The 22,353-nt window shown below is 44.8% G+C and overlaps 1 protein-coding gene across 1 annotated transcript in view; it reads left to right on the forward strand.

Moving 5' to 3' along the window:
• The first annotated feature begins 2,231 nt into the window (after window positions 1–2,231).
• The window catches only part of ARHGAP10 (Rho GTPase activating protein 10), a 704,315-nt gene continuing 684,193 nt past the window's right edge, over window positions 2,232–22,353 (forward strand). Inside the window, exon 1 of the mRNA XM_082261305.1 lies at window positions 2,232–2,573. Within this exon, the coding sequence (XP_082117431.1) occupies window positions 2,420–2,573 (154 nt within the window). The 5' untranslated portion in view covers window positions 2,232–2,419. The remainder of the gene's footprint in view (window positions 2,574–22,353) is intronic.

Here is a 22,353-nt window from a genome sequence, read left to right on the forward strand (position 1 = left end):
GCGCTTGTGGTTAGATGTGGGCAACACCAGTCTCTGCAGAGCATCAATGGGTTCTCTGGGAAGGCTCCTTTACTGCAGATGAAATGCTTCCACTCCGTCACTTCAGGCTCAGGCTTCAGGCCTAGTCCGCAGCATCAGCCCACAGCACTTGCTTCCTTCTAGCTGTTGTGTCAGGAGACAAGAGAGAGAGCCTGGCTCCTCCCTTCCTTTATAAAGCTTCCCCCAAAAGGCTGTGCGGTGAAGCAATGCACCCTGGTGTTCCCACTGAATTGTGGGTATCGTAGTATCTGATGAACATCACCAAGCTGCAGTGTGGCAGTTTGGCCACTAGAAACTTCTGATGAAAACCACCAAGCTGCAGTGTGGCAGTTTGGCCACTAGATGGAGCCGAGTTCCTTCAAAATGTTATACAGTCTACTAATGAACAATTGTAAATGGGAGGATGCCCGCTACAATGCTATCCGCCATGATTGCTATTTTCTTCTCAGTTAAAATCCGGATTATTATAACCCAACTCTACTTTAAAGAGGAAGTAAACCCTCCTCTGACACTTTTACCTATAGGTAAGCCTATGATAAGGCTTACCTATAGGTACTGTAAATATCTCCTAAACATGTACCGTTTAGGAGATATTTACCTTACATGCAGCCAGTGACGTCACTGGCGCATGCGCTCTGAAGGAACGGACGCTCGTGCCGTTCCTTTAGAGCTCCATGCCGTGACTGTCGGCTCCCGCGCGGGAGTGACGTCACCGCGGCTCCGGCCAATCAGATGGCCAGATGCCGCGATCCCAGAAGACGGGCGACTGGACATGTCGCCCATCATACAGGTGAGCGGACGGCACGGCGGGGGCTCGTTCTAAGGTAAGTATTTCATAATGAGCTAGTATGCCATGCATATTAGCTCATTATGGGTTTCTCTTGCAGCAATAAAAAAAAAAATGTTTGGGGGGTTTACAACCTCTTTAACCGGTTGCCGACCGCCGCACGACTATATACTGCGGCGGTCAGCCCCGGCCAGGCAGAGTAAGGTATCATTACGTCACTCGCCTGTCACTGACTTGCGAGCCTATTGCGGGCGGGCGCGCGCCCGCCGAGGCTCGTTCACAGACAAGTCAGTGCGTGTGACCGGCGGACTCGATGTCTGCCAGTCGCACTACGATCGCTCCTGTGAAGGGAGAAAGACAGAGCGGCTTGTGTAAACAAGCTGCCTGTCAGTTCTCCCTGTGTAAAAGTGAAGATCTGTCCGTTCTACTATGTAGAACGGTGGATCTTTGCTTTTACACCAATAGGAATGTCCCTGCACAGTTAGAATCACGCCCCTAGGACACACTTAACCCCTCCCTGTCCAATAAGGTTAACCCCTTCCCTGCCAGTGTCATTTTTGCAGTAACAGTGCATATGTATAGCACTGATTACTGCAGTAATGTCACTGGTACCCCCAAAAGTGTCAAAAATGTCAGTCAAGGGTCCGATCTGTCCGCCGCAATGTCGCAGTACCGAAAAAAAAAAAAAAAATCGCAGATCGCCGCCATTACGCGTTAAAAAAAAACACCAAAAATGACAAAAATCTTTCCCTTTGTTAGTAAACGCGATAACTTTTGCGCAAACCAATCAAAATACGCTTTTTGCGATTTTTTTTACCAAACATAGGTAGCGTAAAACAAATTGGCCGAAAAATGTTAAAAAATTTTGATTTTTACATTTTTTTTTGGGGAATTTCATATAAAAAAAATGTGAAAAATATTATTTTTGCAAAATTTACGCTCTTTTTTTTTTTATAGCGCGTGATCAAAAAATCACACAGATGATCAAATACCACCAAAAGAAAGCTCTGTTTGTGGGAAAAAAAAAGGACGTCAAATTCGTTTAGGTACAGCGTCGCACGACCGCGCAATCGTCCGTTAAAGTCACGCAGTGCCGAATCGCAAAATACCCCCTGGTCGTTTAGCAGCCAAATCCTCCGGGGCTTAAGTGGTTAAAGGCCATGCTCACTTTCTTACAAAATACGATTGTTCTAGTCTAATGTACAAGTTGCTTATGTTTACTGTGAACTCTGTTTTTCCATGTTCAATTTTTCAATAAAATTTATGGGAAAAAAGAAGTATAAGAAAGTGAGGATGTCTGTGTGGAGAAGGATTGGTGGTGTGTCCCGGGTGTCAGGAAGGGGGCGCTGTCCTCTCAGTGACATGAAGGGGAGGAGATAATGAGCGGACAGGAGGAGTGAAGGAGAGTTCCCAGGATTAGTGGGCGGCCTGTGTCCGGTGGAATGTAAGAGTTGTATCCCGGTGGATGGAGCGCCCCCCTCCTCCTTTCCCTTCATGAGACGCTGAGCTCCCCGCTCTCCTCATTCCTCCAGCCGGGAGGGCGGACTATCCTTGTGCTTTCTCCTATTAAGGGCTCCTGAGCCGGGAACGACCATGGGGCTCCAGCCGCTGGAGTTCAGTGAATGTTACCTGGACAGCCCCTGGCTGCGGGAGAGGGTCCGGGCACACGAGGCCGAACTGGACCGAACCAACAAGTTCATCAAGGACCTGGTGAAGGAGGGCAAGAACCTCATCGCCGCCACCAAGAGTAAGACTCCGATCTCCTTTATACTTAGCACTGATTACAGTCAGGGGACATCCTATTACAAGGGGGGGGTCTTCTAATGGGGACAGCTACAGGGTGCCACTCATCCATCACATTGGAATGACTGACACACTGATTTATTAAACCTGGGGAGTGCAAAATCTGCTGCAGCTGTGCATGCTAGCCAATCGCCTTCCAGGGTTTATTTAGAATTAAAACTTAATTGAAGAAGCTGATTGGCTACCATGCACAGCTGCACCAGATTTTGCACTCTCCAATTTTAGTAAATCTCCCCCAGAGTGACAGCTTCCATCATCCACTCAGGTCATCAGTTTGATTTGATTTTTCCAGGAACTTGCATAGCGCTTTACATATGTATTGTACTTTCGTATTAGTCCCTGTCCTCAAGGAGCTTACAGTCTATATTTTTACGCCATTACTTTTACCAATCAATCACCATTCACAGGGACTCAAAAAAATGCCACCAATTGTCCCTGTAATATTTAAAAAAAAAAAAAAAAAAAAAAATTTTTATATATAATTTCAAGGTGCACCTAATGGAAAATTTGGTACCAAAAGCGAAAACGATGCAGGACGCACTTGGCTTAAAACTGAAACCAAAAATGGAAAAAAAAAATGAAATGTTTTTATTAATAAAAATTTTAATACAATTTTTATTATATATAATATATATCTCGATCTGATTAATTTAAATGTATATTAATTGTGGGCCATTATCAGCACCTTAACGCAAGAAAAGCTCAAGAAAAATGCACCCCCTTTAAATTCTTCACATTGCTCTGTTGCACTTCGGTTGTGGTGTTAATCTTGCTTGCTGCATTTTTGGTCAGTTAAAAATAACGCACTAAAAACACATCTTCCTTTTGAAACGTATTGAAAATGCAGCAAGAACACATCAATAACGCACCTGTGTTGCATTTTTTTGATGCAGTTTTTGAGTTACATAACCTATGAACAGGGCCGGTGCTCCCACTAGGCAAACTAGGCAGCCGCCTAGGGCGCATTGCCACCTAGGGGCGCAGCCACGAGTCAGCACTAACGCTCCATCATGAATGATCCTTGTGAGCTGAGGAAAGGAGCGGCAGTGGGGGAGGAAGAAGGAACAGAGGAAGATGCCAGGTGTCTGGGGCAGTGGCAGAACTACCAGGCCCTGGCTTTCCACCATTGTTGGGGGAGCCCCAAGGGGCAGGAAAGGAGCCCACTGGAGTGCCAGCTGCATAATGATCCTCTTCGTCTGGAGCTGAGCGGCCTAATCCCTGGGCGGGAAGTGACTCTCTAATCTGAGCTGGTGGGCAGCCGTTCATTTCCCTGGGTCGGTATTAAGCAGGGAGTGTAGGAGATCTGAACCTGAGCTCGGCACTGGAGGGCGGCACCTTTACTGGAGCAGAAGCGACGAGGCAACGGAATGGTCTGAGGATGTTGGTGATGGAGGTGCAGAGCTCTCTGACTGCTGCTTCTCCCTCCACCAGGAGCCGGTTGGAGCTGTGGTGAGCACTGTGGTCCAGGAGAGGAGCGTCCTGGGAGAAGGAATAAGCATGATCATGGTGAAGGAGGGCAGAGTGCAGGCCACTCTCTTCATACTGCCCAGTAAGTGTCCCCAGAACAGGGAATCAGGGTCCCTGGGTGTGACATGGAGTATCCCTGGTGTGAAAGAGAATTGTGGTCACCAGGTATGCCATGGGGAATCTGAGTCACCAGGTGTGACATGGGAGGAGAGGGGTCACAAGTGTAACAGGGGTTTGGGGTCACCAGGTGTGCCATGAGGAATTGGGATCCCTGGGTGTGCCATTGGAGATTGAGGTCCCCAGGTGTGACATGAAGGAACATCAGGGTCCCCAGGTGTGACATGGAGGAACATTGGGATCACTGGGTATGACAGCATTACATGGAGGAACCATCAGACCAGGGTCACTGGATATGACATAGAGCAGTTTTTAACCCCCTATCTTTTTTTTTTTTTTTTTTTGGAGGGGGCGCAAGTAGCTGATCTTGCCTAGTGTGTAAAAGGGTCTAGCACCGGCCCTGCCTATGAAAAACAAACCATAAGCATAATAAAATTGTGACAAAATCATGTGTGTGGGCACCTTTTTTCTCTTATTGGCAAAATGCCAACAGCACTATTTTCAGCCTCTGAAATTTTGGTGCATCTCAAATAAATATATAATATATATTTCTCTTTTGTTAATCGACGGACACAGCTCCGGATCTTCTTAACCAATGGAGTATACTGCCCCCTACGGGAGTAGGACACTAGGCATAAAAAGTCTGGCTACACCTATGGGCAGTCCCAGGGGGTATACTCCCTCTCTCTGCTATAAGGTACTCAGTTTTTTCTACCTAGTCAGGAGTAAGGGCCTAGTTACTTGCTGGGATCTTTGGGTTAATTTTTTTCTTCTGTTTTTTTCCTGTGAGTATTACAACCAATTGCTGGAGTGGGCAACGGGCTGGACAATCTAGATCCAGTGGTCACCTCAGTCTGGCCAGCGAGCGTGTACAGAATCAGCTCCGCGCTAGGTTGGCCATGACTTAGCTCACCGGACAGGGGCTGGCCTGCAAGTTAAATGTCTAGCGAGGTTACATACGACAGGGTCTCATTCCGAGTCGCTACGTTCCTCCTGGCCGACAGCCCCCCCATTTCAATGGCGAGGGGTTCTGTCTGGAGCGGTGCCTGCCTGGTTCCTGGTCTGGTGAGTAGCTGTCCCCCCCCCCCCCCCCCCCCCTCCCTCTGAAGCATTTTGGAGTGGACTTTGCAGCACAGCACCTATTCCCAAAAGTAGTTTCTGTACTACTTTTGGTGACTTGAACTAAGCGGATTTCAAAACTGCCTCAGTGTGAAACTACACTAAAAGCCCGTACACATAAGAAAATCTGTAGGGAAAATTCGTCCGACGACCGATCTGCCGATTTTCGGATTGTTAGTATGGTGCTTTCGACAGCCGACTCCGACTTTTCGGCTGACAAAATCCTGATGTGCTATAACATTTTTGTCGTCCGTAATACAACGTCCGATTTTCGTCTCATTAGTACAGATTTCGACGGAAAAAAATCTTAAGAGCAAGACTAGGCATGCTCAGAGACGAAAGAACACATACAAAGCAATCCAACACATTATATCACTTCTGAAGAAGAATTCCGTTGTACGGGAAAATTCGTATGAAAATAACCTCTTCACTTTCCACATCACATTAGCATGCAACAAAAAACGGGCGACAGATCGTTTGATAATCTGATCGTGTGTACGGGGCTTAAAGGGTGTAAAATGGTGACACCCACACTGTGCATTCAGTTTGTCTGAATTTAGGGGACATTCGCACCAGGTGTCTCGGTGTGTCTCTGGTGTGGCCGGCTCTCGGGGTGTCTCTGGTGTGGCCGGCTCTCGGGGTGTCTCTGGTGTGGCCGGCTCTCGGGGTGTCTCTGGTGTGGCCGGCTCTCGGGGTGTCTCTGGTGTGGCCGGCTCTCGGGGTGTCTCTGGTGTGGCCGGCTCTCGGTGTGTCTCTGATGTGCGCTGATGTCATGAGCCATGCCATGTAATATAGTGTGTGACCTCCTAGGACTGGGGGCAGATTGCCTTGTCTGTGTGTTGGGTGTCGCTGAACTTCTAAAGCCATTATTTATGTGGAAACTATTCAGAGATCATAGTTCTGCCTTTTGTATAATTTCCACTGTAGGAGGGTAAAATATATGCGTCCTTCAGCGCAGTAACCCATAGCAACCAATCAGAATATCTTCTTCCCAGGATACACCCAATACCTAGAGCTGCACGATTCTGGATAAAATGAGAATCACAATCTGTTTGCTTATAATAAAGATTATGATTCTCGGCGTAACATCACCTTTTACATTCTACAAAAAAATGGGCTAACTTTTTACTGCTTAGTTTTTTTTTTTTTTAATTCATTAGAGTGTGTTTTTTTTTACCCAAAAAACTGTGATTAAAAGACCTCTGCGTAAATACAGTGTGACACAAAAGACTGCAATGATCATCATTTTATTCTCTAGGTTCTCTGCTAAAATATATATAATATAATGTTTGGGGTTCTAAGTCATTTTCTAGCAACAAATACTGATTTCAACTTGTAAGCAACAACTGTCAGAAAAAGGCTTGGTCTTTTAAGAGGGTAAACTGCCCTCACTTAGGCCCTGTTCACACCTTAGCATTTTTCAGCTCGTTTGAAGTCTCAAATTGCAGAACAAGCAAAATCCCATTCATTTCAATGGCCCCTGTTCACATATAAGCGTTTTGTCACCTGAAGCAAAAATCCTGAAGCTCAAAAAAGTGCACAAGCTTTTTTGGCAGATTACAAGCTTTTTTTTGTTAGGCCCCTTTCACAACTGTCTGTTCCGCCGATGGACTCTGTTTTTCTCAGCAGGGTTCAATCCGCCCATCTCCGATGAGCAGGCGGATGACAGCTCTGTGTGTGGAGATGGAGGTGTCAGATCCCCGCTGTTCTCTATAGGGGAATAAGATGAGAACGGACCGCCTGTCCGTTCTCATCTGATACGATCCCCTGGACGGATGGAAAATAGGGTTTCCATCCGTCCGGATTTCACGGACAGGATCGGATCGGATGGCAGCGGGTGTCAGCGGACATGTCTCCACTGACATCCGCTGCCCCATAGAGCTGCATGGAGGATCCGATCAGGTCCGCCTGAAAAACTGACAGGCGCATCTGAACGGACCGTAAGTGTGAAAGGGGCCTTGGATGTCAATGCCTGCCTCCAAACACCTGCAAAAAACACCTGAAAATGATACCCTCAGGTGTGAATGGAGCCTTAGTCCCGGTTCACATTTGTGCGTTGTGGGAACGATGCAAATATACAGCGTGTTCTCGCATCGCATCCGCACCCCTGGTAGTTCAGACTACCATATGCGATATGCTAGGGGTGTCAATTAAAAGTTAACGACACCCCCAGATCAGATCGCATATTGCAGTGGGATCTGAAAGTTTGCACAGGTTCGGAACGCACTAGTGTGAACCACCATGCATTCCGATTCTGCTGCGGACCAAAAAAAGGGTCCTGTGCGATTGCGGTGCGAATTCAGCCATACAAACTGTATGGCTGAATTTGCACCACACTGAGATTGCATGTAATTCGGAGCGCACTGCTCCTAAAATTACATGCGATCTCTGTGATCGCAGAAATGTGAACCGGTGTTCCGTGAAAAAACCATACCCGTGAAAAAACCATACCCTCGTCCCTTCCGGTGAACCTACGTCAGCACCTACGTCATTGAACAGCTGAGGAGCTTACTAGTGCTCATGCTCGGAGGGTATGGATTTTTCACGGTAGTGTGTGTAACGTTGCACCGCCTCAGCTGTTGCGGCGGTTACATTAAAACAGCTCGGCTGCAACATGAGTCATCTCCGCTCCTATCCCTGTCACTTCCCTGATCTCGGCTACTAAATATAAAAGCGGCGGTGGGTGTATGAAAATATAAATCACGCAGCCGAGATCTCCGTCATTTAGATTTCATACACCCGCTACCGCTTTTACATTTGCTAGCCGAGATCAGGGAAGTGACAGGGATAGGAGCGGAGATGACTCATGTTGCAGCCGAGCTGTTTTAATGTAACCGCCGCAACAGCTGAGGCGGTGTAACGTTACACACACTACCGTGATAAATCCATACCCTCCGTGCATGCGCACTTGTCAGCTCCTCAGCTATTCAATGACGTATCCGGGGCTGTGAGCATGTGCACTGCTACGCTGCTCAGCTGTTCCTGACAGGAAGTGACGTGGGTATGGATTTCTCATGGGGTATGGTTTTCTAACGTTACACCGCTACTTACAGAAACGCGTTCCTTTGCTCTAAAAGAATGAAATGATACATTGTAAAACATTGTGTTTATAGTTATCTCCCAGCCTTGGCATTGTTAATAAACATTTTCCAGAGGCACTTTTTTTTTTTTTTTTTTTTGCAAATGTGAGCAGAGAACAGCTCTGTATGAATCGAGGAAATGGCGTTTTAAGGTCATGAGAGAGGGGGGGGGGGGGTGAATCGAGATCGTGATTTTTTTTTTTTTTTTAACGATTAATCGTGCAGCTCTAGCAATACCAGATGAATTGTTTGCTTTTGCTTACTGTCCTTAGGCTGCTTTGACACCTGCGTGTTTCCTGAATGTGTGACAAAACCCCCAGAAATGAGCATTTTTTAAATGTGCTGCAATCGCTGGTCGTGCTTGCTGTGCCATTTTTTTTTTTTTGTACTAGCACCCCAAGCATGGGTAGCAGATGTGCGACAAAATGTGCTAAAAACACACTGAAAAAACCCTGACGCTTTGTGACCAAAAAGATTCTGGAGCTACATTGGGGCATTGATTACGTATAGGGGCAACACATGTTACTGAGTGAAAAACACACAGAAAAAAACTTCAGCAGGAATGTGCAATCCTGCTACGCTAAGGTGTGACTGGGGCTTTAAAGCAGAACTAAAGTCTCCAATCAGAAAACTGCGAGAAAGCAGGCTCTTTATTGCAGAACAGGCATGCAATGTCTTTTACAATACAATAAACCTACCTACCTGTAGAATGTACACTGAGCTGCACATGCGCAGTTCAGTTTCCATTCTGGCACTGTGCCTGGATGACTAAACTCCTTTGCATACATTGGAGTGACATCATCTCACGCTGACCAATGAAGACAGCTGAAGACTGACACTTGGAAGAAGCTGTAGAGAAGACGGCAGTGAGGGAGCTTTCAGGCGTTGCACTGTTAAAGCAGAGGTAAGTATTGCACTTTAGTTCCTTTTTGAAGGTCCTGTCACCTAGAGCTCACTTGTAGTCAGCCTGTAAAGACAAGTATAGACCTACATGAGGGGGAACAAATGTTTTTTATGAGGGATTAAACAAACTTTGAAATGTCATTGCATCCTAAAGCCTATATAAGATTTTTCTGAATAAAGTTTTTATATCCGCTTTGAAGCCCAACTCCAAGCAGAAAAAAACAATCCCTTGCAGTGGGGCTGTGCATGCACTGCAAGGATTAATGGCTCCCCCGGCAGGCAGCAAAACTCCAATCCAGTGGTGGACTGTCCCTCAGCTTCCTCACAGCTATGGACCCTGCACTGGTCTTAATGATGTCCGGACCCTAGACAGCTAGAGCGCGGGAAGGAGCCGAGGATGGGGAAAGTATATTTCCTTTTATTGTTCCATAAACAAACTATTAACTTAAGCAGGCCATAGACGATTCGAATTTCGTACGATTTATCGTTCGATAAACGAAAGCAGCACTCGTGCACATCATCGAGTGTACCATCAATGTGAGCCGAAAATCGTACGACAAAACACTATTTTTTGTGCCTTTTAACCACATCTCTACCGGACACACTCCCTACTGTTCTGTGTTTTGTTAGGCGAAATCATACAACTCCCCCACTAATGATACGAAATTCGGACGATTTTCGCAAAAAAACCCAACATGTTGGATATGTGAATTTTTGCTGTCGTACGAAAATCGAACGTTTTACATACCACACTAACGATACGAAAATCGTTCGATAACACTGCCATTTACGATTTTCGAACGAAATTCGAATTGTCTATGGCCTGCTTTAGGAAGCGCAGGCGCAGCCCCACTGATATCTATTCTATCTATCTATTCTATCTATTCTATCTATCTATCTATCTATCTATCTATCTATCTATCTATCTATCTATCTATCTATCTATCCTTAAATCAGTTACAAATGCCATATCTCTCTGGATATACTCTGCTTAGAAAGTGCATCTGATATCAGTAACTACACTTGGATTTACAACAGACCATTTCATTTGTGTGTTTAGTGGTGTGTTATAAACAGCTCTTTCTAGCCCTTCTATAATTTACAATTATCCTCTTCTTAGTGAATCATAAACCATGTGCCTAATCCCATACAGTTAAAAAAAAAAAAAAAAATCAAATTTCATCTAGCAATATATCACAAAACATAAATGAATGGAGCACTGTTCTATGAATCTGGATTCAAATTTTTAATTTTTTTTTTTTTTTATGCCTTCATGACTTTTTGCTGTAAGCCCGCATTCACACTACCGCGGCACGACTCTGTACTTCTTCGGGGGCGACTTGTGAAGTCCCGTGCACCGCGACTTCGGCGTGACTTGCAAGGACTTCATATAATGAATGTCTATGCAAGTCACTCCGAGGTCGCCCCAAAGTAGTACAGGACCCTTTTTCTAAGTCGGAGCGACTTGTGCCGCTCCTATTAGAACGGGTCCTGTAGCAGTCAATGGACCGCGACTTGTCAGGCTGACAAGTCGCCTGACAAGTTGCGTTAGTGTGAATGGACTCTTAAAATATAAGTGTGGGAATGTCTAAAAAATACAAACAACCGTAGCATCGGACTGCAGTATCGGTCTGATGCTATGGTTGTTCCACATCAAGAACTGAGCTATCGAAGAACGCTAATCGCTCAGGCCCCATTCACATCTTAGCGTAGCAAAACTCCAGTTCCCGCATGTGTGCATTTTGGAGTGTTTATGCTCGTCATGCATAGGGCAGTCCATCTACTTGAATGGGCTTCCCTATGCGTAATAAATGCCCCAAAGAAGCTCCAAAACAAATTTTGCGGAGCATGACGCGTTTTTTTTTTTTTTTTTTTTTACTGTGTGTTTGTAGCGCTTTTGCGACTCAATAAAATGCATGCCTACTACCGGCACTTGGGTGCTATTGACAATCAGTGGCACTGCAGGTATGACATGTTTGCAGAGTGTTTCTGAAACTCGGAGCAAAATGTGCGTTTTGTGTGGATACGTCGCATGTTTCAGAAATGCCCAGGTGTGAGTGCAGCAGTGCAGCCTAGTTCCTGGGTCCACTCTGATGGGGACTATTAGTCACCACTCTGTGCTCTGCCCCTCCAGTGCTCACTGGAATGCCAGGCTGTAGAGGAGACGGGACCAGCTAGCTGAAAGAATGAGGCTGGGTTCACACACATCCAGTGTAAATTGTATGTCAGTTTTCATTGAAAAAAATAAAAGCTTTAGTTCAGTGTTTCAGGTGCGTTTTTGATACAGTTCTGAATCTGATGCGAATTTTCAAGGCTCAGGACTGGATTTGTCACAGTTGCGTTATTGGTGCTGGCCAATACATAGTAGATAAAGGGTGTCAACTCCTGTAGTAGGAGAGCAATTCGTGCTGAAATCCTGAACTGAACCCTCAACACAACTGCGATTCTGAACCTTTCCCATAGAACTCAATGAGCCTAGAATGTGCACCTGAACCGCACTGCAGTGCTCAGAAAATGCACAAGACTCTTTTTAACGTCGCACTGCAGATGTATGTATGTGAACAGCTTCAATGGAAATCAATGTTCTTTCACGTATGGTGCGAATTGGACGCAGTTCAAAACGCATCCAGTTTGCATATACCATATGTGAACAGAGCTTTAGCCAGCTGCTGGTCAGGAATGTGGGCAGATCAAGGTTTGAAAATTTTAAATTCCCATTCCCACCTGGGCAGTTTGTTGCACGGCAATGCAGCAAAAGGAATCCCATTGTTTATAAGGCCTATAACACCCATGCAACTTGGGGGGGGGGGGGGGGCTGCAGCTGCATACATATTGCATTTTTGGCCCCATTGACTTCAACTGGAGAACCTGAAAAATGCAATGAAGCTACAGGTGTCTTGCCTAGAAACTCATGCACATATTCCTAAGAGGACCAGACAGTGTACAAGAGCATACAGAACCTGTGAAAAAAACTGTGGGGCACCTATGGAAACCAATTACAGGGTGTGGCAGTACGCGGGTATACTGCAGTTTTTGCCTAAACACACGCACAGATGTACAAACCTGGGCACACAATGTCTGTGCAACAGCTGTGGCTCCTATCAGGGGCGTAACTACAGGGGTTGCAGGGGTTGCGATTGCAACTGGGCCCAATGCTCCAGGGGGCCCAGAATTGGATAGGAGGGGAGGCGGGACCAGCATGTAGAGAAATCACTGTCCTCCTTTTTCCTCCTGTAGCTGCAGAAAGAAAATGGAGGAGATCGGATCCTCTGTATGCTACCCCCCCACTCCTCCTATCCAGTTCACTTGTGTTCTGCTGTCTCTGGGCCCCTGTGTGCTCCCCTGGTCCCCCCCCCCCCCCACTGTGATCCCTCTCCCCTTTCCTGCCGGCTGCTGCAGGGGATGTGTACCAAAAAATAAAAACTACTGACACCAGTGGGTGAACTTTCAGGATCGCAAAGGTCACACTTGCAACCGGGCCCTGGCATTCCACCACCGTGGGGAGGCCCCAAGATGGCAGGAAGGGGGCCCACTGTAAAACTTGTGAAAGGGACCTGCTGTGGGACCGCAATAAAGGGCCCCGCAAGCAGAGTAAAGGGCCCCAGGATCAGTGGGAAGAGCCCGGGGCTTGAAGGGAAGGGCCCCGGCCAGGGGTCCGGGGGGGCCCTTCATGGTTTCTTGCACCGGGGCCCTGAAGGTTCTAGTTACGCCTCTGGCTCCTATGGTAGATTTTACGCAGGTTCTGCATGTTCTCGCACACTGTACAGCCCCCTTGCAGCTCTATGCATGAGCCCTTAAAGAATGAGTGCCGGTTCACATTAGTGCGATCACAGAGATCGCATGTAATTCAGAGCACACTGCTCCTAAGATCTCTGTGCGGTGCAAATTCAGCCATACACTTTGTATGGCTGAATTTGCACCGCAATCGCACTGAAACACGCACAGGACCCTTTTTTTTGGTCCGCGGCAGAATCGGATCGCATGGTGGTTCACACTAGTGCGATCCAATTCTGTGCGAACTTTCAGATCGCACTGCGATATGCGATCTGATCTGGGGGTGTCTTTGACTTTTTTAATTGACACCCCCAGCATATCACATATGGCAGTGTGAACTGCCAGGGGTGCAGATGCGATGCGGGAACACGCTGTATATTCGCATAGTTCCCGCATCGCACAAATGTGAACCGGCACTGAATGTTACTGCTGCTAGCTTGCCTTGATCCCAGCTTTCCTAGGATGTCACTGGGAGGCCTGTAATGTCATCTGTGCTTACAGGACATCACATGCCTTCCCATGATGCCACTTTTTTACTTGGTTCTCTTAATACTGTGTTGTGTGTTTTTTTTTTTTTTTTTTTTTGTTATATATAGGCTGTGGGTATAAAAGTTGAGTGGACTAAGCCTTTTTTTTGCAAGGTCAGCTTTAATTGACTGGGGACTCCAGAACATGAGCACATATCCCTCCCTGAATAAACAGTCAGAGAAATATCTTGGGTAGAAAAGACTATGAGCAACAGCCCTATTTCTGTTTGCATCTGCTTGTGTAAATCAGCTTTACTGTAGTCCTCATTAGGGCAGGTTAATGAGCAGTAATGAGGTGCAAACTGCAAAATCCAATAGCAGCCAATTGGATATTATCTTATATGTGACCTGTCTGAGGTGATCTAAAACCTGATTAGGGTACTATGGCTTATTTCCCCTTGGTTATCATCATTATTTCCTTACATTGCATTATTACATAAACCTGTAATGCTGGAGTAGTGATGATGGAAAGGAATGGGAAAAATCATGGCAGTGAGAAACCAGTATAATAAAAAATTCAATGACAGTTGTGCAAAGGAGGTCTGAATACGGTGTGAATCCCTCAGCTGAAAATTAAAAAATGAAGATGGATTTAAAGTGTACATCAAAACATGAAAAATGGCAACCCTAGGCCCATGGCTGACCACATACACTGCAGGTATAGCTCCATTGTTAATTATGGTAAATGCCCTGCAAATAAAATTAAAAAGGCAGGCCAAAGGGTAGCCCTAAACCCATAGATGTTCATAACCGCTGTTTCTCTAGCACCATTATTGGCCATGTGCCTTGTAGCCCTAGCCCCATGGTTGTGCTTTCACCTAGCCCCATGGTTGTACTTTCACCTAGCCCCATGGTTGTACTTTCACCTAGCCCCATGATTGTGCTTTCACCTAGCCCCATGATTGTGCTTTCACCTAGCCCCATGGTTGTGCTTTCACCTAGCCCCATGGTTGTGCTTTCACCTAGCCCCATGGTTGTGCTTTCACCTAGCCCCATGGTTGTGCTTTCACCTAGCCCCATGGTTGGCCCTGTGAATTTGTTCATTGATTACAGAGAGCTGTAGTGTACCTGGTCATATTGTAGTTCAGATCTTGCAGTACGGTTAACATATATTCTGTTTAGATATGTTTACTTGATAAAAACTGTGGCAACTACATGGTACATCCAATACTAGTGTGTGATAAATCATGGCAATTCCTAATGATTAGTGGACTCAGGGATAACTTCTTACATTTGGCTTCTGATTGGTTGATGGTGGTTAGTCCACTTTGTTCTACAGGGCAAAACTTTTTTTTTTGGCATCGATCTTATTGGAGAGAGTACTCTTAACTTCCTGTTCATAGCCAAAACAGGAAGTCCTAGGAAAGAGTGACGTAATCCCTGGTTGTCACCAGGGTCACCAGAACTATCAACATTTTGGATTTTCCTTCCCTTTCTCACTAACAATAGTAAACAGGACAACTAGATGTGTCCATGTCCATAAGGCCACATTCACACTTGCGATTTCGCCCTACAGCGCTTGCATGCGAGAACCTCAGCGGGGGCCCCGGTGATTAGCTGCAGGAGGCAGCCCCGTTGAAAGCAGCGGGAGGCTGCCAGCTCCTGAAGCTAACTGTGGCTGCATGTAATTGCTATAAAGTGATTGCCTGTGAGTGATTGGCCCTGGATGCAGGCTGTGGGTTTTCACATGTAAATGCTGTCAAACCAGTTTGCAAGTGTCATTGTGCCCTATTAGGGGCACAGAAAGCAGTAAAGGCCTTACAGGGATTCCAATCTACACCTCCAATTGTTAAAAAAGGAGGAGTTCTACTTTAACTCCTCCATCCTTCCACTATGTGACTGTAACCTAACCCAGGGCTTGACAAATTTGCTTTGAATCTTGGAGCCAGATAAAAAAGTTAGGAGCCTAATTATGTGTTTTTTTTTTTTTTTTTTTTTTTTTTATTTTTTTTTTTTTTAACCACTTGCCTACTGGTGCCTACTGGTTCTTTCACCCCCTTCCTGACCAGGCCAATTATCAGCTTTTGAAAGACAATTGAGCAGTCATGCAACACTGTACCCATATAAAACATTTATACATTTTTTCCACACAGATAGAGCTTTCTTTAGGTGGTATTTAGCCACCAATGGGTTTTTTATTTTTTGCTAAATAAATGAAAAAAGACTGAAAATTTGGGGGGGGGGGGGGGGGAGAGAAACCTTTCTTCATTCCTGTATTACAAAATATATAAGTTTTCTTACTGATGTGTGCTGTTGAGGCTGCACTGATGGTCACTGACTGGCACTTATCGGGCTGCACATGGTCAGTGCCCTGATTATCAGTATATATATCTCCCCTGTCACATGACAGCCAGTTATCAGCTTTCCTTTCCTCATGCTGGGACAACGCTGAGAAAAGGAAATGCCCATACCTGGCATTGTTTACATGTGACCAGCTGTGATTGGACACAGCTGATCACATGGTAAAGAGATGCTGTGATTGGCCCTTTACCTCGATCTGTGATCACTTGTGTCTGAAGGACACAGCGCTCACAGAGCATGGCCGATGCACACCCCAGGGGCGCAGGTATTTGGAAGGATGTCATAAGACTCACTCACAGAACTGGAGGACTGTGCTGTAGCCTTCTTTCGACCGTAGTCTGCAATTGGCATTTGGGAGGCCCATGCAGATGGCTGACAAAAGCTCAGGCACCAGGGTGAAATTTCTAGTCAACCTGGTGCATGGCCCTGTGCTAACCCAGGCATTCACTTCCTGATCCTCCTGTGTATAGCTTGTATATTTAATGTATTTAGTGCACCATTGCCAAGCTCAGTGTTTTAACCCCCTCAATACTAGCATGTTTATTAATATCCAAACAATTTGTGTCAAAAATCAGATCACCTTGGAGTGTCTGCTTTCCAAAAAGGGGTCTTTTGGGGGTTTTGTGCTGCCCTGGCATCTTTATTTGTCAGGTATTTGGTCAGAAAACATGACCAATATCTCCAAAAAGCTCTGTTTCAAATAGAGCTGCATTATTAATCGTTAAAAAACGCGATCTCGTTTCAACCCCCCTCATGATCTTAAAAAGGCATGTCCTCGATTCTTACAGAGCTGTTCTCTGCTCACTCACAGCTGTGAAAAAAAAAAAAAGTGCCTCCAGCAAATGTTCATCAACAATAAGACCCCGTTCACACTGGGGCGACTTGTCAGGCGACCTGGTCACCTGAAAAGTCGCCGTGGGTCGCCTGCCATAGAGTAGCACAGGACCCGTTCTAATAGGAGCGACACAAGGGTCTTGAGCTTCTTTGGGGCGACCTGTATTGACTTCAATGATATGAAGTCCATGCCGGCCGCTCCGAGGTCGCGGTGCGAGATGCGCACGGCGACTTCACAGGTCGCCCCCGCAAGTCCGGTCGCGCCGGTGTGAACCGGCTCTAAGGTTGTGAGATAACTATAAACGCAATGCTTTACAATGTATCTTTTCGTTCTTTTAGATCAAAGGAATGAACTTTCGTCTGTAACCTCTTAGAGCCGGTTCACACTGGGACGACCTGTCAGGCGACCTGGTCGCCTGACAGGTCGCCTGCCATAGAGAAGCTGTGGATCCATTCTAATAGGAGCGACACAAGTCGCTCCGACTTAGAAAAAGGGTCCGGAGCTTCTTTGGGGCGACCCGGAGCGACCTGCATAGACTTCAATGTTATGAAGTCCGTGCCGGCCGCTCCAAGGTCGCGGTGCGAGCAGCGCACCGCGACTTGAGGTCGCCCGGCAAGTCGGATCGCTCTAATGCGAACCGGCTCTTATAGACCAAGTTTTTTTTCTGGCACTTGTTGCTTACAAGGTAAAATCAGTATTTTTTGCTAGAAAATGACTTTGAACCCCCAAACATTGTGTGCGTGTATGTGTGTGTGTGTGTGTGTGTGTGTGTGTGTGTGCGCGTGTATATGTATGTATATGTATATATTTATATATATATATATATATATATATATATATATATATATATATATATAGTATAATATAGTGCCTTGCGAAAGTATTCGGCCCCCTTGAACTTTGCAACCTTTTGCCACATATCAGGCTTCAAACATAAAGATATAAAACTGTAATTTTTTTGTGAAGAATCAACAAGTGGGACACAATCATGAAGTGGAACGAAATTTATTGGATATTTCAAACTTCGTTAACACATAAACTGAAAAATGGGGCGTGCAAAATTATTCAGCCCCTTTACTTTCAGTGCAGCAAACTCTCTCCAGAAGTTCAGTGAGGATCTCTGAATGATCCAATGTTGACTATGATGATAAATAGAATCCACCTGTGTGTAATCAAGTCTCCGTATAAATGCACCTGCACTGTGATAGTTTTAGAGGTCCGCTTAAAGCGCAGAGAGCATCATGAAGAACAAGGAACACACCAGGCAGGTCAGAGATACTGTTGTGAAGAAGTTTAAAGCCGGATTTGGATACAAAAAGATTTCCCAAGCTTTAAACATTCCAAGGAGCACTGTGCAAGCGATAATATTGAAATGGAAGGAGTATCAGACCACTGCAAATCTACGAAGACCTGGCCGTCCCTCTAAACTTTCAGGTCATACAAGGAGAAGACTGATCAGAGATGCAGCCAAGAGGCTCATGATCACTCTGGATGAACTGTAGAGATCTACAGCTGAGGTGGGAGACTCTGTCCATAGGACAACAATCAGTCGTATACTGCACAAATCTGGCCTTTATGGAAGAGTGGCAAGAAGAAAGCCATTTCTTAAAAATATCCATAAAAAGGGTAGTTTAAAGTTTGCCACAAGCCACCTGGGAGACACACCAAACATGTGGAAGAAGGTGCTCTGGTCAGATTAAACTGAAATTAAACTTTTTGGCAACAATGCAAAACGTTATGTTTGGCGTAAAAGCAACACAGCTCATCACCCTGAACACACCATCCCCACTGTCAAACATGGTGGTGGCAGCATCATGGTTTGGGCCTGCTTTTCTTCAGCAGGGACAGGGAAGATGGTTAAAATTGATGGGAAGATGGATGGAGCCAAATACAGGACCATTCTGGAAGAAAACCTGATGGAGTCTGCAAAAGACCTGAGACTGGGACGGAGATTTGTCTTCCAACAAGGCAATGATTGAAAACGTAAAGCAAAATCTACAATGGAATGGTTCACACATAAACATATCCAGGTGTTAGAATGGCCAAGTCAAAGTCCAGACCTGAATCCAATCGAGAATCTGTGTAAAGAACTGAAAACTGCTGTTCACAAACGCTCTCCATTCAACCTCACTGAGCTCGAGCTGTTTTGCAAGGAGGAATGGGCAAAAAATTCAGTCTCGATGTGCAAAACTGATAGAGACATACCCCAAGCGACTTACAGCTGTAATCGCAGCAAAAGATGGCGCTACAAAGTATTAACTTAAGGGGGCTGAATAATTTTGCACGCTCAATTTTTCAGTTTTTAAAAGTTTGAAATATCCAATAAATTTCGTTCCACTTCATGATTGTGTCCCACTTGTTGTTGATTAGTTTTATATCTTTATGTTTGAAGCCTGAAATGTGGCAAAAGGTCGCGAAGTTCAAGGGGGCCGAATACTTTCGCAAGGCACTGTGTGTGTGTGTGTGTGTATGTATGTATGTATGTATGTATATGTATATGTATATGTATATGTATATATATATATATATATATATATATATATATATATATATATATATATATATATATATATATATATATATATATATATATATATATATATATATATATATATATTATACACACATACATTTTTTAGCAGAGACCCTACAGAATAAAATGGCGATTGTTGCAATATTTTATGTCGCACTTCATTTGCGCAGAAGTCTTTCAAACGCAGTTTTTTGCAAAAAAATTACACTTTAATGAGTTAAAAAAAAATCTAGTAAAGTTAGCCCAACTTTTTGGATAATGTAAAAGATGTTATGCCGAGAATCGTGATCTTTATTCTAAGCAAAAAAATAGTGATTCTCATTTTATCCAGAATCGTGCAGCTCTAGTCTCAAATTATATAAAATGAATTTTGGTGTAGTGTTGCATGGTGACGTCCTTGTCAATTACAGCGCTACAAACTGAAAACGGATAATGATGGGGTGTAGCATGCTTGTACTGGGGTGGCTATGGATAGGAATAGTTTAGTGGGTAAGGTCAGTTATTCCTTCTAACACAGCTGTAGGCATTCAACACCCGCTGAATAAAATACATTTGTAACATGGCATAAATCAATCGAAAAGTAATGTTCTATATATGGAGTCATGCTGTGCACAAATGTTTACATTTACTGTTTAAATGTTTAACTGAAATGTGTATGATTTACAGTTTTTTATAAGCTTTTTTTTATATGCAGTCAAGGCATTTTGTTGTACTATAAAAGGAAGTTCCTGATATATTTTTGTTTTTTTTATTGAGACATAGTAAAATACATAGCAAATACCAACCTTTTTTCAACAGTACAAAGTGTTGCAGTATGACATCACAAGCCTTGAAGCTGAACTCCAGGCACAAAACTTCAAAGCTGATCCCCAGCTTTTAGAGAAAAAAAAAATGAAGTCAGCAGCTACAAATTCTGTAGCTGCTGACACTTAATATTAGGACACTTGCCTGTCCAGGGATCCCGCGGTGTCTTCACTCCATCCAATTTTTTCCATCAGCTCTCAGGTGCTGCTGCTACCATTGCTTTTAAGGGACACAGGCAGTGAAGCTCTGCGGCTTCACAGCCAGTTCCCCACTGCGCATGCGTGAAGTGGGCTGCATTTTGTTAATGGCCCTGTGGAGGGGGAAGGAGGAGGGGGGCTGAACTCCCAGGTGATCTCGCTGCAGCGAGATCACCTGGGAGTGGGTACCTGTCAAAACCAGAAAACCAGGTACCCGCTCCCCCCTCACTCCCGAAAGGTGCCAAATGTGGCAACGGAGAGGGGGGTGGGAGACGGATAAACAGGGCTTCCCCTTTTGGGTTGAGCTCCACTTCAAATAGTTCATTTGGACCAAAGTGGTCCAAACAAACATTTATATTTACTACTAGGGGTGTGCCTGCACAGCCTCCGCCAAATACAGTACAGCCAGATCAAAATTGAGTTTGGCTGAGTGCTGCCATGCGGAGGGAGCTTTGTGTTCTTTGAACACAAGGCTTCTGCTGAAGTGGAGAGGCAAGTGGATGATGTCACAATCTCTGACTCAGCCATTCAGAGGAAGCTTTGTATTTGTTCAAAGAATAAAAAAGCTTTCTGTGAATGGTTGAGCAGTGCTCAGCCACACTCCATTTCGTTTTCAGAGTTTATTTTTTACTGGACATGTACATTTAACACCAATTGCTCAAATATTGTACAACATAAAAGATAGCAACTGCTTATATTTTTCTAAAGAAAAATGATTGCACAACATTTTTAAAAACTGCAGAGTATTTTAACCTACAGAGGCCTCTATTTATTTTAAAAGGTTGACTTGGCCTTTCAAAATGGTTCTAAAGCTTTAAGGTTTTTTGCCTTCATGCATTCTCTGCATTAAGGTAAATAAACCTTGTGCCCCCCCTCCCTCTTATACTTAACTGAGCCCGTTCTCAATCCAGTGAAGAGCAGCGGCTCTCTTCGCTCTCCTTCCTCAAAGGGCACATTGATAGTATCGGGAGCCATTGACTCCTGCTGCTGCCAATCGAATCCTATGACGAGGGGCGGGGCAAAGTCCTGTAGTCTGTGTCAAAGGCACATTCAGCGGGGCTCAGGAGTGAGTTTGAGTACCCGCAGGAGTGCCAGTAGGGGACCCCAGCACAGGAGGATCAGTGCTCTGTGCAAACCATTGTGCAGAGCAGGCAAATATAACATGTTTGTTTATTTGAAAAAAAAAAAAAAATGTATAGGTTTAGAATCACTTTGCGCATGGGAAGCATCTTGGTATTGGAGCTCCTTTATTACTGCTTTGGACCATCTCTGGAATGTAGTGGTAGGAAAACGTGGGATAAGGTATGAATTGCCATCCAGAGTTATTAGTGAAGAGCTAAATTATTCTGTTTCATGTCTATCCCCAAAGCCATCCCAGATCTTTAGGGAATAGAAGAAACCTTTTTTGTTAGGTTTAGTTTCCTTTTAGCGTGGCCCATGCCTATTGGCCATCGCAAACTGGACAACTTGTCTGTCTTGTCCATTTTTTGTTCTATCCGAACCTATCTAGCTTGTGGGGGTAGCTATTGCAAAATACAGTGTCCATTTTGGGCAGTTTTGTAATAATTCAAGAGGTTTGGGTGTCCCAAATGTTTTTAAAGAAGGGATGATCACAACCGACTAATCCTGGGTTATTTGTGTCATAAACATTTGATTGCCATTGTTTGTAGCCTTTGCAGTAGATGGGAATAGGTAATACATATTCTAATTTAGATAGGAGCATTTCACCATACCCTGCCATGAGATGGTATATCTAAACTTGTTTTTTTAAATGTTAGTCAACAATTGGAATGTGGGTTGCATTTAGAGGGGTAAATATGTGAAGTGGGAAGGCTTCCATATGAAAAATGACATTGGCATAGGGTGCAGATTTATTATCACAATGTGCGGTGGATCTAATTTGTCACTGGAGAGCTGGCTTGCAGACAGGATTGTTTCAAAACTAGTGTCAGGCTCGGTTCACACTTATGCGATACGTGAAGGCTGCGAATTCGCAGCCTGTTCCCGCATCACAAACGCACCCTTGGCAGTTCACACTGCCATATGCGATACGCTGGAGGTGTCAAT

Source organism: Pelophylax lessonae (genome assembly GCF_965119305.1).
Source record: "Pelophylax lessonae genome assembly, chromosome: 1".
Lineage (NCBI taxonomy): Eukaryota > Metazoa > Chordata > Amphibia > Anura > Ranidae > Pelophylax > Pelophylax lessonae.